Here is a 15467-nt window from a genome sequence, read left to right on the forward strand (position 1 = left end):
ATTGTGGAGGCTAAGAATCTCACCGTCTGCTGTCTGTAAATTGGTGGTGTAATTCTAGTTGAGTCTGAAGGCCTGATAAGCAGGGAAACCAATGATGTAAATTCCAATCTGAGGGCAGGGAAAGATGAGAAGGGATGTCTTGGCTCAATCAGTGAGGCATAAAGAGGTGGGTGGCTCCACCGCCGCCTCCTTCTGCCGCTCCTGGTGCTGCTTGTGTGCCCCTTTGGTGCGGACCTGGTACCCCTTCTGTGAAGTGGCAGCTGAGGAGACTCTGGCGCTCTCCATGGCCAAGGAAAAACCCAAGGAAGGGGTCAAGGCTGAGAGCAATGATCAGATTAATTTGAAGGTGGCGGGGCAGGATGGTTCTGTGGTGCAGTTTAAGATTAAGAGGCACACACCACTTCGTAAACTAATTGAAGCCTATTGTGAACGACAGGGTTTGTCAATGAGGCAGATCAGATTCTGATTTGACCGGCAGCTAATCAATGAAGCAGACACACCTGCACAGTTGGAAATGGAGGAGGAAGATAACATTGATGTGTTCCAGCAGCAGACAGGTGGTTTCTACTAAAAAGGGAACCTGCCACTTTACTCCAGCACAGCCTCCAGACCAAGAAGACATTCTCAGTTAGAAAACTGCAATTCGGTTTCAACACATCTGACTGCAACAGTTTAGTGTTCTCTATTCTTTCATTTCCCCCTTCCCCATTCCTTTATTACACCTAAAGTAACTGATGTATGTGCACAAGCATTTGCATTTTTTTAACTAAATGGCCAATGGTATGTTTTGATGGACATCAAATGGAGATGGATGGGAAAAAATATTGATTCTGTGACAACACCCCCTTTCTCCATTAGTGGCATGCTCATTCAGCTCTTATCTTTATATACCAAGTTATTTTGCTCTCACTGTTTAACAAAAAAAGAACAACATAAAAATTCTTGCATACCTTGTTTGATTGGAGAATTTTAATGTTTTTCATTTATCATTGTAAAACCAAGGATAATTTTATAACTTTTTTTGTATGTAGCTGTTACATATAGGGCAATTGTCTTTAAGTAGGGATAAATTGCTCTAAAGAAAAATTAATCCTAGATAGTTTTCCCTTCAAGTCAAGTGTCTTGTTTAAATAAACTTCTTGGTTAAAATAAAATTTTTAAAAAAAAGAAACAGAGGGGGAGGGGGGAGGGCAAATCCTTCCTTCCTGCATTGTTTTGTTCTATTCAGGACTTCAACAGACTGGATGATACCCCCACATTGGGGAGAACAGTTTACTAAATTCACCAATTCAGATGCTAATCTTATCCAGACACACCCAGAAACAATGTTAATCCAAGTACCCCATGGCCATCACAGTGTCCAATTAAAAGGACACCTACAAAACAGAAACAGAGACATTATCAAGAAATAATAATGCAAAACATTTTATGAACCTGAAAGCTGTGATATCAATGGATTAATATTGCCCACCAAAGCCAAGCATGATAAATGAAAAAGAGGAAGAGAGAGAAAGGGGGTGGGGGGGAGAGAGAGGGGAAGGAAGGAAGGAAGGAAGGAAGGAAGGAAGGAAAAGAAATAATTTCACAACACCAAGGATATAGAGACATTCTCAAAATTTTCTGGCATAGAACAACATATATTACATTAAAAAGAGTAAAAATGAAAATGACATCAGTTTTCAACACCCACATTGAGAAGCAGGCAATAGACCAATGCTTTCAAAATTCTGAGAGTAGTCATTTTTACCCTAGATTAGTGTACACAATCAGACTTAAACAATGCAGAGGTTGAGAGTGAGGAAGGTAATGTAATGTGTCTCAGGGAAGGGGGAGGGGGAAGGGGAAGGACAGGGGGGAAAGAGAAGGAAAGAGCAGATGAGTGCTCCCTGGGTCCTTGGTCCTAAGGGTTCTAAGAATAGAGATTTTAGGGGAGGTGGGAGGGGGAGGGAAGATCTCAACAGAATATTCAGCAGCTTTCCAGGTGTGCTTTCAGGGTCTAGGTCTCCACAGATTGATTGATCAACACCAGGACAGGGGGTCATTATTCAATGCAGCTGTCCTGAGGTCAATCTTCATGTCATTTGTCTGGTTTTGCTGCTTTTCTGGGCCTGGAGCTGAAACACAACTGAGACCTACATGTTATCTCTAGGGAGGAAAGATCAAGGCATCCAAAGTGCTAGACCAGCGATATGCTAGGGGAGGAAAGATCAATCTGGGGGAGAGGTCCCACCCTACCATTGTTCTTTGCTAGGCGCCTGGGGCTTTCCACCTGGTGACCTGAACCTGGCCCTCATCCTTGCTCTGCTTCTGCTTGTCTAACTGCCTACCACATCTCCACACAGAATAGGAGGCAAAGGGAATGAATGCCCTGGAGGATGGTGTAGGGGAGTCCCAGGATGACAGTGAGGAGCAGCCCAGAGAGCCACTAAAACACACTGAAGTGCAAAGCAGACTTCCAGAAGCAAAGCCTCTCTCAAAAAAAAAGTAAAAATAAGACCTTTTGCTTTATGGCAAATTACACTGAGCAGTTGTGAGAAAGATGTGGAAAGAATTAATGATCATTACAAAGAAAACTAACAGAATATGAAAACAAGATAATATGAACTTTAGAATTCACAAAAATTTGCCCAAGAAAAGAGATTATAATGTAACACTTGTCTGAGTAAAATCAATGTCTACATAATCATCAGTCAAACACAGGATATTGATTGATCCTTATAAGGAAAGTGGCAATGCGGGAAAGAAGTTGTTAAAAACTTAAATCCTCAAATAAATAGGTGATAGCTAAACTTCTCTAGTAAATAAAGAGAATAGTAAGAATACTAATGGAAATATGAAGGTAAGTTCCAGAGAAACAGCTATAGAGTTGAATGTGGTTTCTTGTGAGGATCAAAACTAGGAGATAAGGCAAAGGTGGAACACTAGACTGCCATTGAAGCTGTATGTAGGTATTACTTTGGCAAACATTTAAAAAGATATCTTGAAAGTTTGGAAGTTATTTTAAAAAGAGTGGGGGGGGGGGACCTGTGATACTTCGCATTAACCATAGAAACTATAATGAATTCTTGTGACATAGCCCTGTGGACGAAAGGGGCCACATGCTGACCTGACAAGCTCAGGGGAGGCCTACATGGCAGTCTTGCAAACTCAGAGACCTAAAGTAACCACAAAGGATGGTCTGAAATTAAACTTTAACTAAAAGCAGTTATGGTGGGCAGTTATGCCCTAGGCCAGTATCTTCACTGACAAGATCAACTTTGATCCTTACTGAGCCCATTTGCCTTTTTGCCTCTAAGATAACATACCCTTGAAATGTCTGGGTAACTTGTAACTTCCCTTTTTCTGGAGCCCCTGGGGCACAACTAAATGTGCTGGGTGCCTGGACAGATACTACAAATTCCTTCATTATCGTGTTAATTGATCCTGCACCCACCTAAGTATGTGTCCATCATTTTACTTTTTATCCAATCCCAGGGGTTTCCCTGCTTTGCTTTATCCCTCCTCCTTAATCTGTCACCAATGAATTTCATGTAACCCACCTACGTCCCTCCTTTGATTGCAAATGTTTAAATACAATTGTAACCCCGCCATTCTCCTGAGCACTATCTCAATTCGTTGAGGTTCTGCTTCCCGGCATATGTCGACAGTTTGGCTCAAATAAACTCACAAAAAATTCTTTACAGGTTTCAATGTTTTTGTTTTTTTTTACGTTAACAGCCCTTAATAATCCACAACCTCACTTGGGAATTTCCATTGGGGTTTTCCATTTGCTTTGACAGACTCCAATGTCTTATTCTGGACAGAGCTTTTACTGAACCCTCTGAACTTACATGTGTGAATTGCAAGGGTCTTCCAGATTCTGAGAGGAAAAAGGACATTGGGAACCTCCCAGAATAGGGGGCACTGGGAAGCCTATAGCTCAAGGAAATAAGAAATTGCATTAAAAATTCATTGAATGAGTTAAACCTCTCAGCCATCACCCGTCAGTGTCACCGGCTTTAATAAGATCACCCCAAGAAGATCGGCCCTTTGACTGGGAGTTATGTGCGTGAGAGAAGGAGCGGAAAGAGGGGAGAGGAGGGAAAGGGACAAAAGAAGAGGCAGTTTCCTGGGGACAGAGATCTGTTCTCAGATGAGCCACCTCTTTTTGGCCACACTCACTTATTTCTCTTTCTTTCATGTCAATTATGGAATGCACACAGGCGCTCAGAGCAACAGTGTCAGGGCAGGGCTTCCAGCCAGCGGGGTACACAGGCACCTCACTGAAAAGCATGCCCCAATTCCAACTGTGTGGCAAGGGAGAAACTGGGGCTCGAAACAAATGATGTTGCTTCCTAAGCGAACAGGGGGGAGAGAGGATAACTTACATGAGATGATGGTAAAGCAGGTCACGGGATCAAGAGCACAGTGAGGAGCTCCTGCCCCTGGATAACTGCTATTTCAGGATCCCTTTAGAGATGGGAATTAAACATTTTGAGCCTTTTGCTTTTATATTAAAAAAAAGAAGAAGAATATTCTTTTAGAGTTGCCTATCTGAAAAGGAAGCCTTACGGAGAAGACACTGCTGCAGCAAGTTCTGAGTCACTCCAGGAAGGTAACTGAAAGGCGCCTTTGCCTGGCTCAGGAACCACGGGGAGGCCGTAGGCTTGGTTCAGATCGCCGCCATTGCTGTACAACCACAGCACACTCGCTTCCCTTTCTACTGATGCTTCAATTTGAAGTGCTACGTGAACCTATCACATCCAAGTGTTACTGACAAACTTTGTTGTCATCTTGCTCAGGGATAGGAAGTTAATTTAGAACAAGAGAGGGGCCCAAAGATGATTGGGTTTCCTGCCCTGACTTATGGGATGGTTGTTTGGGTCAGAAAGTCCTACTCAGTTCCCATCAAGTCTAAGAATTTTATAGTCTAACAATACAAACATGATTCTAACAATACATACATATAAGATTCTAACATTTACTACTGTGGTGCTTGTCTAGGAGGCATTTAAAGAATTTTTTAAAATTTAAATTTAGTGGAAATAGTTACCTTTAAAAAATTAAGAAGAGTGCTTAATCAACTCAGACAGGATTTCTTCAAGAATCAAGTTTAGACACAGTACAACTTACTGAAGACAAATCTAGGCATAGAGAATATTCTGAGCAAAATTCAGAAGCAGGATAGGTGACCCATGTAATACAACCGCTATAGATATAATACCCAGGGCCAGCATTTTACAGCTTCAGAGAAGATGTCATAAATACTGATGTTTTGGCAGCAAGAGCAGCCTCAGGTGGCCTTTTCAAGGTCTATGCAACCTCAGCTCTCCCTCGATTGTCACTTTCTGCCTCACCCATTCAATTTATAGGCAGCCATAAGTCACTCCTCACCCCTTCCCATCCCTAAGTGAGTGGCCTAATGACCTTCCTAGGGGTAAAAATCTAAATGAGACAGATGAATTTTAAAAAATAACAGAATTAAGTGCATTTTTAGTTAACTGTCAGGTTGATAGCTTTATGCACTTTAAATAGATTTACAGTCCTGCAAATAGATCATGGCAATTGCCCCAAAATAAACTCAGAAAGACCCAAGAAAGTCTATTCTTTAGCATAAACTGGAAACAAAATAGACTTTGTAATTGTACCTTAAAGACTATGCAATAAAAATAAATAATTTGCTCATCCTACACTTGGCATTGAGATAGGATCTTCTTTAATGTCTGGATATGGAATTCAATGAAGAGAACCATAAAATGAAGACGACAAATCAGTGTGGAATTCAATGTGCAATGTATGTCTTTGTCACTGGCAAACTCTCCAGTCACCTTTAGAACTAAAATTAGGAATTAGGGAAAAATAAAATGGAAATAAAATAGAATTTATATTTTCTATCTAAAGATAGTACGACAAGCTCTTAGTGCCCAACTCACTGTTGCAATCTGTTCTACCTCTTAGACAAAACCTGTGCATGACCTGCTTCCTCCCTTCTGCAGTGGCAGTGCTATGGATAAAAAGACTCAGTCCACAAAAGCAGCCAGCTCGTTGAAAATATCCCCTTTTTCAAAAAGGACACACACAAGGACTGTTTTATAGTTTCATATATTTTTATAACAGCAAGATATTTAAACCTAACCCATTTTTCCTGATATAATAAATTGTCAGGAATAGCTAGGCTAGTAGAGACCATTAATTTTATTACTTGGATAAGGAAAAAAAAATAACACTAATGAATTGGTCTTTTGCTTTCTTTTTGCATTTCAACAACTTCAGGAGTTCACCGGTTGGCAGTGTATTAGTTCTGTTGCACAAAATTGGACATATAAAATACATATAAATTTACCATTTTTGAAGTCAGCTTTATATTGGCCACAAAGTACAGAAGTTTTCTATTTCCTTAAAGGAGAAAAGGGAGAAGTGTGACTATAGCAGGAAGAGCATTTAATCAACTTCATAATACCTAAATTGAGAATTTTACAACGGTGCTAACCAAACCCCATGTTTTGCCAATAAGGAAACTGAAAATCCAGGCAGATTAAATGTGAGAGATGGAGGTAGAAAGCTGCCTCTCAATTCAGTTCTTCTGTCCATGAAGAGCTCTATTTCCTGGACCATTCTGTGACCTTCCTTAGATACCTGGTTGTGAATGGAAGTGTGGAGAGATTGGATTCTGATGCTACCAGGGACTAAGACACAGCAATTTCCACGTTGTGCAATATACAAAGCTGTATAAGAAGTTGAGGAGAAATGCCCAATTTAAAGGGAATTGAATTCAAATCAAAGCAATTCCAATATCAACAATAAACCTATGTGTTGACATTCTTTCAAACTTGTCCCCTCTGCCCAGTGAGCATCCACAGGTCCTACTTCCTCCTGAAGCTGCAGTGCCTCAGCTACATAGTCCAAGGCACCTTGGAGTCCTACGCATATGGCTGTTATGAAAAACAGCCCGTTATGAAAAAATTCTAGTTATGAAAAATGCTATGATGATATCCTATAAAAACACCTCTCTCTGGTTTACATTGTCCCACATCATTCTTTCGTGTTTCCCATCTTTTTCATTGGAAAGTAACAGATAAACAAAAGAGCAGACAACTCATCATTATGCTGTTAAAAGCGAAAACTAGGTAAACAAGCCTTTATTGACCTTTTCCACAATGGCAGATATTGTACAAAACATGTTTTTGTACAATATGGTCTCAATAAATTCTCACAACAGCTGTGTGAATTTGGCTCTTCATTTTGTTTAATAGATGAGAAACTAAATCTCAGAATGGTAAAGTGACTTCCTCAAATTCACCTACCTCAAAAATGAAAAGGTTCCGTTCCAAACCCAGATCTTCTGTTTTTGTTTTTTAGCTCAATACTTTCCCACTAAATCATAATTAATTTTTTCTACTAAAAGCAGAACTCATTTCAAACAATGAAGTAAATTGACTACTTTTGTTTGCTTCCCTGGACATAATTAATCTAAGACTTAAATGGAGAGATCTAAAGTACTAGTATTTGTATGTTTTTCATCATGCCTTGCTTAAAAATACAAGTTAGTATTTTATTACTTGGCAGAAGAAATACTCTTTTATAAGTGATTTTAGTAATTCTATTTCCTTCCTAATTGTTGACTTGAGGGATTCTGCCTAGGGATTTTGGGAAGGCTTCACTCAGGGGGTGAAGTTTAAATTGGGATTCAAAGAACGATCAATTGTTTGTGTTTTTAAATCAATTACATTTTCTGACCCCTTCTGCAGGTAAAGCTCTGTAAACCAGAATTTTACACATGCACACACTTAAAGCAGGACCTTTATTGGAATCAAAAAATATGTTATTTGAAATATCAATATTTTAAATATTTCAAATATTTCTTTCATATTTGAAATAATTATTCTCATTTTCTGTCCTGAAAATATGAATCCTTGCATGTTTGTTCTTCTTAAGAAAGTGGGGGTATATCTGTATAATTGGAGACTGTGAATATAAATAGAACATTCACATAAGAAACAAGACACTGAGTTCTGTATCAAAACTATACACCAACTATGAAGGTGGCCTCCTTGTAATTACTTATTTGTTTTATTTTTTAAATTATTGTACTGTTGACACTATCACAGTAAACCCCATTTCCCCTCCTTTGCCTTCATCCACCCAGCCCGCCCCCTTCCTCCCCCACAAACCTTCATCATACTGTTGTCTGTGTCCATGGGCTATGCATTTATGCCTATATGTTCTTTGGCTAATCTCTTCCAGTCCCCTTCCTCCCATCTGGTCCTATTTTGTTCACCAGTTTATTTTGTACATTAGATTCCACATATAAGTGAGATCATATTGTAGTTGTCTTTCTCTGACTAGCTTATTTTGCTTATTTATCTATTTCTGTGCTTATTTATTTTGGTCCTCAATTCATGGCTTAATTGGATCCTTAATAAAAACTGGTCTGATCACATGGATTGTAGCCTGCAATAATAATAATAATAATAATAATAATAAGCTGAAAGTAAACAGAGAAGACAATGTTAGATTCTACCAACTTTAAAGCCCCTAAGAGGTCCTTCCCTGATGGTCATCTAATTCTCTGGCCCATCCTGTTTCAATAAGTGCTGAACCAAATTACCTCTGTCTCCCACTCTGATCTCAGGCTTATGCTAATTTTCTTTCTTTCACTCCCAGGTCTCGCTGTCTTGATGTTTCTGAACCCAGGCTTGTAGCAAACTGATTCTGATTCCTAGTTACATCCTTTACCTGACAATTTGATTTGAGGAATCTTAATTTTGGCCTGTGCCTAAATTCATTACCTCAATTCCAGTGATTCATCAGAAAAAATATTTTCTTTCCCTGATTGTTCCAATTCAGTTAGCTATCATATTTCTAATCCTACAAGCAGTTAAGCTTTTCACATTTTCTTCATTGGCTGACATATGTATTTGGTTATGAATATGACATAAAGCATGATAGATATTTGATAAGAACTGGTTAGTATAGTTACTATTTAGGCATTCGATTAAAGTATTATCTAAACATGTTTATTTAATAACACCTGGGGGGGCATTTTTAAAGTTTTTCATTAAACACCAAAGAGAAGGGCAGATACAGATATAAAGTACAGAGGATGTGAACTCTAACTTTAAAACATTTAGAGTTTGGTGATGGTAATAGTTGTGAAAACAAATCAGTAACAATTCAAAATTAAATTAAAAAGGATAAAAGAAGTGGAATCCGGGTGTCATGAGTAGGCAAACGAAAATGTAAATTTAAGGGTTTATGAAAATTTTAATTAAGGAAGTGGCATTTGAGTTCAAACTTAAAGAATGAAAATAATCGAACAGGAAGGCATGAAGATGTTGAAATACAATGTGTATCAGATCTGGTGAGGAACCGTTGGGACTTGAGCAGAGGGCTTTGGGCACAGTAGCAAGAACTGTGTCAGAATTGAATGTCACCTCAGCACTGATTCTTGCGGACACAAAGCAACCAGAATGAATGGCTTGTTTCATGGGGAATATAGCACCCCAGGGAGTATCTGTTACATTGAACCAAGCTCTCTCCTTTTTCCAGCACACCATAAATTGCAAGCACTTGTAGATTGGGGTTGTAACCCAGGCGCTCCTTTGGGGCCACTTGCTTCCTTTTCAGAAGTGCAGGCTTTCCGAACCGACAAGGTAATCAGAAGTTTGTTCTCAGTTCTTGGGTTAGGATCTCCCTGGAACATCTTTGCCAGGGTGGTAGGTCCTCCTGTGTGTACTGTCTCCTGTGGATACTCTCCAGCAAGGCCTGTCAATCCCTATCTGGAGCCGTGGTACACTTGCTAATGGAATCCCCATCCCACCCCTAGAACAGAAGCAGCCCAGGAAGGAAGGGTCCCAAAGTCCCCCCCTTATCACCATATCCATTTGGTCTCCATTAGATTAATACCTCAGCCGGCACAATCACATACAAATATCTTCACTGATGAGGTAGAGGAATTTTAAAGAGAAATGTTAATATAAGGACAGGATAAGATAAAAGTTCTAGTTACTGCAAACTTTCCCTTAAATCTCAAATTCTAAGCCATTCTGAATAAGGGCAAGCCAAATGAGAGGGTTTCAAGAGAACTCTTTGGAGAGCCTGGGAAATGTGTTTACAAAATGGGGAGAATGGTATCTTATTCCTTTGCTTAATGGCAACCTCTATGTTTAATACCCAGAATGGCTTGTCTCAGTAATAATCAAAACATAAAATAATATTCACCAGAAAATAAATGCAGACTGTGAAAAAATTTATTGTGCTTCATATACATAATCATGCCAGTAAAAAATAAAATAAAATAAATGTTATAGTACAAAAAAATACAATAAATTAGCAGATTTAATTACATTAATATATTAAAAAAACATATATCTACATATTGGTCTGTCACAGTAATAATTAACATTACTATTTCACACAATTAAATAACATAAGAAGAAAAGCAATTAAAAAATAAATTTCAATTTTAAAGGTAAAATATTTTATGTGTGAACTAAAATGTGCACTTACCAAACAAAAAGATTACCCTTTAGAAATTGTACCTGCTTCCCTCTTTTACATTTTAGATACAAATAAAAACTATGAATGGTCACACTGAAGGACAGAATTGAAGTAACCTACTCTGTTTCTTTGCCATTATGCCCGTGTGCTATCATTATTTATTTTTGAATCTACTCTTTAAATGTAGAAATACCACAAGGATTAGAGACACAAACCATACTTGAAGTGAGATTAGACCTGGGGTGGGCAAACTTTTTGACTCGAGGGCCACAATGGATTCTTAAACTGGACCGGAGGGCCGGAACAAAAGCATGGATGGAGTGTTTGTGTGAACTAATATAAATTCAAAGTAAACATCATTACATAAAAGGGTACGGTCTTTTTTTTTTTTTTTTAGTTTTATTCATTTCAAACGGCCGGATCTGGCCCACGGGCCGTAGTTTGCCCACGGCTGGATTAGACTTTTCCTAACTACTATGAAGTTACTCTCAAAATCCATCAATGTAGCTGAATCTATGTGGCAGAAGGCAGCTGCATAAATAGGAATTCACCAAATGAATGTCTTTGTAGACTATGTTTGTTAAAGTGTTATGGGTTCACTCAGTGAGATAGACCACTGACTCAGAATTTAAATTTAAGAGCCTTTATTAAGCTGGCCAGCTGACTACAGTTACAGCACCCTGCTGAAGCAGAGGCTGAACTGTAGCGCTAACTACAGGAGTTACATTTTATTATTAAATTTTGTGGAGGCCCAGAGAAAATGTGTCTTTCAAATTCTGGGCCCCCAATATGGAGGAAACTCTCTTTATTTATACTTTTTTCAGTCCTTTGTCTCCCAAATTTGGAATGAGACTTCTGGGCCTTCTGAGAAAGAAGGCCTGTGTGCTGGGAAGGGGCCATGAGACCATATCTCAAGGCCTGGCCTGATGTCAGTACCTTCCTATCTATGTGTTTTAGGAACAGACAGCACAGCATGACCCGTCTGGCCGAAGTGCCAGATATGCAGCCCAGTACAAAAGGATAAGTAATAACTATGTGTTAATTTGATGATTATCTCTATTACTAATACTCAGAATGAACTGTAGCAATTATTTAGAACTTAGATGAACAAAATGTATTTTTCACGAGGAAAATTTTATCACTGACATTGTTTAGAATTGTCAGAGCTACAGAAATGTGAAAATTTTATCACTGACATTGTTTAGAATTGTCAGAGCTACAGAAATGTGAATGTTCTCCTGAGTAGAATGGAGACAAGGGATATTGAGAGAACTTGAGACATGTACCCAGGAATAATAAAGATAGATAGATAAATGATAGATAGATAGATAAATAGATAGATAGATAGATAGATAGATAGATAGAGACTGGAGCCTGCTTTTCACATGGGTGTATGGGTTTTCTGGGGTTCAAGTGGATGCCACAGTTATGTCATCTGAAATGACTTCACCCAGGAAAGCGTTTTGTGGTGGGAAGAGGACTACAAGAGAAAAAGTCAAGATGTGCTGCTGGAGGCAGGAGATCAGGCAATCTGTTAGAGAGAACATCACCCACACTGGAGAAGAGCGCAGTGTTGAGGTTCCCAGAAGGGATCTCTAGAGAAATGCCCTATGAAAGAGCCCATATTTATTTACCTGCCATGACTGGCCAGCCCCAAAGAAAGAATCACAAGCTGCATTGGCTAAATTTAAAATTATATATATGATCTTTTTTTCTTCCTGGCCCTCTATTCTCAAACTTGAAGAAGTCAGAGAAGCAGCATAGTCCATGGGAGAGAAAGAAGTGAAGGATGAAGGGTGAAATTGTAACCCACCCCCTCTTCTTCGTTGCACTTCCCCAATCCAACGATCAAGCTTGAGCACTAAGGAGGAAATAATTTTAGAACAGATTTAAACTAAGCTGGAATTTTATTAAAAATTTCAGACCTGAAAAGAAAGTATCAGCCAAGTGCCTAGAGATCCCATGGAACCGGCGTTAAGGCAATGGCCGGGAAAAATGGAGAGTGCACTGTTGAGCTCAGCCTTCCAATAAACTGGTGAAGGCAAAATCCTGTCCCTACACTACAGCAGTCTGTTGATGATACAGGAGGCTGACAAGCCTTCTTTGCTAACCTGAGACCATTGTACGTCTTTGACTTTATCCATAACACCTGTAGATAAGTGAGATCTATATCTTTTTTGCTTCAAGCCCCTTGACCTCTGCTCCACCAACACAACCTCTTATCTCTTTATTTGATGCTTAACTTCCAGCCCTCATGCCATCAGAGAGCTCTGCAGTTTTCTAGCTCTGTGATCCCTTCCTTAATGACTCTGAAAACCTCAGATCCCAGGCCTTTGTAGAGGGAAAAGGGGTTACAGTTCTTTTCTCTCTCCTTTCTCCTCCGATGACGTCTGCCTTTCCCAATCCATCCTACTCAGGACTCCTTGTGGGGAAGACAGTCACTGAAGTTCCTTCTAAGACCAGTTCTCCCCAGGAGTCCACGGCTTCTTCTCTAGGGGTTCTGCTCAGTGCCAGGCTCAGCTCCCCCAGGCGCTGCTGCTGAGCGATCAGCCCCCTTTTCCCTCCCTGCTTGCTAATGCTTTGCTTAAGCTCCTCTGTTCTGCCTTTGCAACACCTGGAGTGTTTTCAATTATCTCAAGGAGCATCATGTAATTCTCAAAAAATTCTCTAGGCCAAATCAAATTTCAAATCACTTTACTTTAAATAACAAATCTATGCTTTATGGCATTTTAATGAAGGTAGTATACTGCCAAAACAGTTTGAGGGGTGTTATGACACAAGTGTGGATACTGATGTGTTTATATTGTTATTTCTTCCAATTAGAAGGGGGGGAAAAGCTCAAATAATTTGATGAGTATGTTCAAGTGTTGCAGCACTGGGAGGTGTTCTCAGCACTGCAGAAATGAGTGATCTAGCGCAGTGAGTGTAGACGGGGCCAGAAAGGCGACAGGGGGATAAATAAGACCATTGTGAAATCACAGGAACTGTTTCAAGTTTAGACAGTAATTTGCTGTCCCATAATTTTTAAAGTTTAGTACGTTATGCTTATGAAGGGTTGTTCTAAGGACTTCGCGTACATTATTTTATTTAATATGTTTGACAGCCTTATGATGCTTCCACAATTATTATCCTTACTTTACAGATGAGGAAACAAGTGTATAATGCTCATCAAGAAACAGTTTTCAGGATGCAAACAATTCTGAATCCTTCTCCTTCATACTGAGAACTTACCCAGAAATCTTTCCATAATATGTCATTCTCTTTTTTTAGCAAAGTAAAAATATTTCTGGTGCACCTATTTTTCTTCGTGGGGAGATTGTGTAGTATAACCAGCCTTTATTATTAAAACAAGTTGACCTATGTAATTTCTAAGCATCTGAACTGTTCTGTGGTTAAGCAAAATTGTCCTGGAGTCAGCTGGTACCAGCTTGTGAGAGTCATTGTTAAATTTTCAGGACATTTTTTTGAGCCAGTTATTAATATTATTATTTAAACAGAACATATAAAATTATTAAAAATAAATTGTAATAAAAACAAAGGCGATACATATTTAAAACCTGTGACTTCCTAATACCTTTAGTACATTTTACCTTAAATTATACTCTTGAGGTTACTTATGTTTTTTGTGTCCATGCGGTGGAAACACAGTGATGATGTGCTACTGTGCTTCTCTCCCAGCTCCGCATTCAGTGACACCACATCGGTAGCCGCAGATTGGCCACAGTGGGAGTATTTACACGATGGAAATCAGCCAATGCTCCAAATCAGGCTTGAATCACTACACCACCGGTGCCGCAGATTGGCCACAGTGGGAGTATTTACACGATGGAAATCAGCCAATGCTCCAAATCAGGCTTGAATCACTATTTGTTGATTGTTTAGATGAAAGAGAGTGATGCCATTAATGTAGATTAAATGTAAAAGTGTTCAAATCTTCATAAAATAGGATACATTTCTTGCTTCTTGGTGTATTTTCAAACTGGCCTGGGCATTTTGGGCTGTTATATTTTTAAGCCCACAGCTCTGTCATCTTTCTGCTGCTACAGGCTTCCTTTAACCTAATCTTCACTGAAGCAGCAACAGCAGGCCATTGACCGCAGCTACTACTTAGCAGTGACCAAACCTCAATTGTTATTCCAAAGTCTCTATATGACTTTCCTATTACTTCTCCCAGTTTCAAAAGAAAGAGAATATTGAAAAAAATCACAGACTATGCTAATCTGTTCTCAAACTGTGATGACCATTAAAAATAAGCACTTTTTAATGGAAAACTCCCATTAAAAATTGTATGTATGTAAAATATGGCATGCATATAAGAGTATGAAAATCTATATGTACAATTTAAAAGAACAAACACCTATGGACTTTATATCTTCTATTCATGAACAAGATGGAGGAAAGGAACCAGATTTGTACCACTAAAAAAAGGACAAAATATTTTTAAAAACTGGACAGGAAACTAGACATAGAATAATGACAGATTGGGATCCATAAGAGACAAAGGAATAAATGAGGTAAGCTTAAGCTTGTTCTATTTTACTATGTTGAGAGAGGCAGAAGGCAGGATATTCCAGACCCGTGGTCGGCAAACTGCGGCTCGTGAGCCACATGCGGCTCTTTGGCCCCTTGAGTGTGGCTCTTCCTAAGCCTTAGGGGTACCCTAATTAAGTTAATAACAATGTACCTACCTATATAGTTTAAGTTTAAAAAATTTGGCTCTCAAAAGAAATTTCAATCGTTGTACTGTTGATATTTGGCTCTGTTGACTAATGAGTTTGTCGACCACTGATCTAGATGAGTCTCAACTAGGCTGACTGGGCACTTCAAGTCCCTGCCAGGTATCTGTTCCATGCCAGTAGGCTACCTCAGGAATGTCCTCATGGAGATGACAGAAACACAAGAAAGAGCAATGCCTCTCGAGTTGTAGACTTAGAAGCACCATACTTGCACTTCTGCTTCATTCTATTACCCAAAGCCAGGCACATGGT

The 15467-nt window shown here is 39.1% G+C and overlaps 1 protein-coding gene across 1 annotated transcript; it reads left to right on the forward strand.

Moving 5' to 3' along the window:
- The first annotated feature begins 283 nt into the window (after positions 1-283).
- Positions 284-571, forward strand: LOC102257225 (small ubiquitin-related modifier 2-like). Its single transcript, XM_014547340.1, has 2 exons — positions 284-437; positions 495-571. Exons 1-2 carry the CDS (start codon positions 284-286, stop codon positions 569-571), a joined length of 231 nt encoding a protein of 76 aa, XP_014402826.1.
- The last annotated feature ends 14896 nt before the right edge of the window (positions 572-15467 follow it).

This window comes from Myotis brandtii, unplaced genomic scaffold, assembly GCF_000412655.1.
Source record: "Myotis brandtii unplaced genomic scaffold, ASM41265v1 scaffold471, whole genome shotgun sequence".
Classification (NCBI taxonomy): domain Eukaryota; kingdom Metazoa; phylum Chordata; class Mammalia; order Chiroptera; family Vespertilionidae; genus Myotis; species Myotis brandtii.

Bases quoted from the DNA above. Each gene is read 5' to 3' on its own strand.
- LOC102257225 (XM_014547340.1), top strand. From the start codon at position 284: ATGGCCAAGGAAAAACCCAAGGAAGGGGTCAAGGCTGAGAGCAATGAT. The intron at 438-494 runs GTTTGTCAATGA...TCAATGAAGCAG, and splicing joins AGCCTATTGTGAACGACAGG to ACACACCTGCACAGTTGGAA.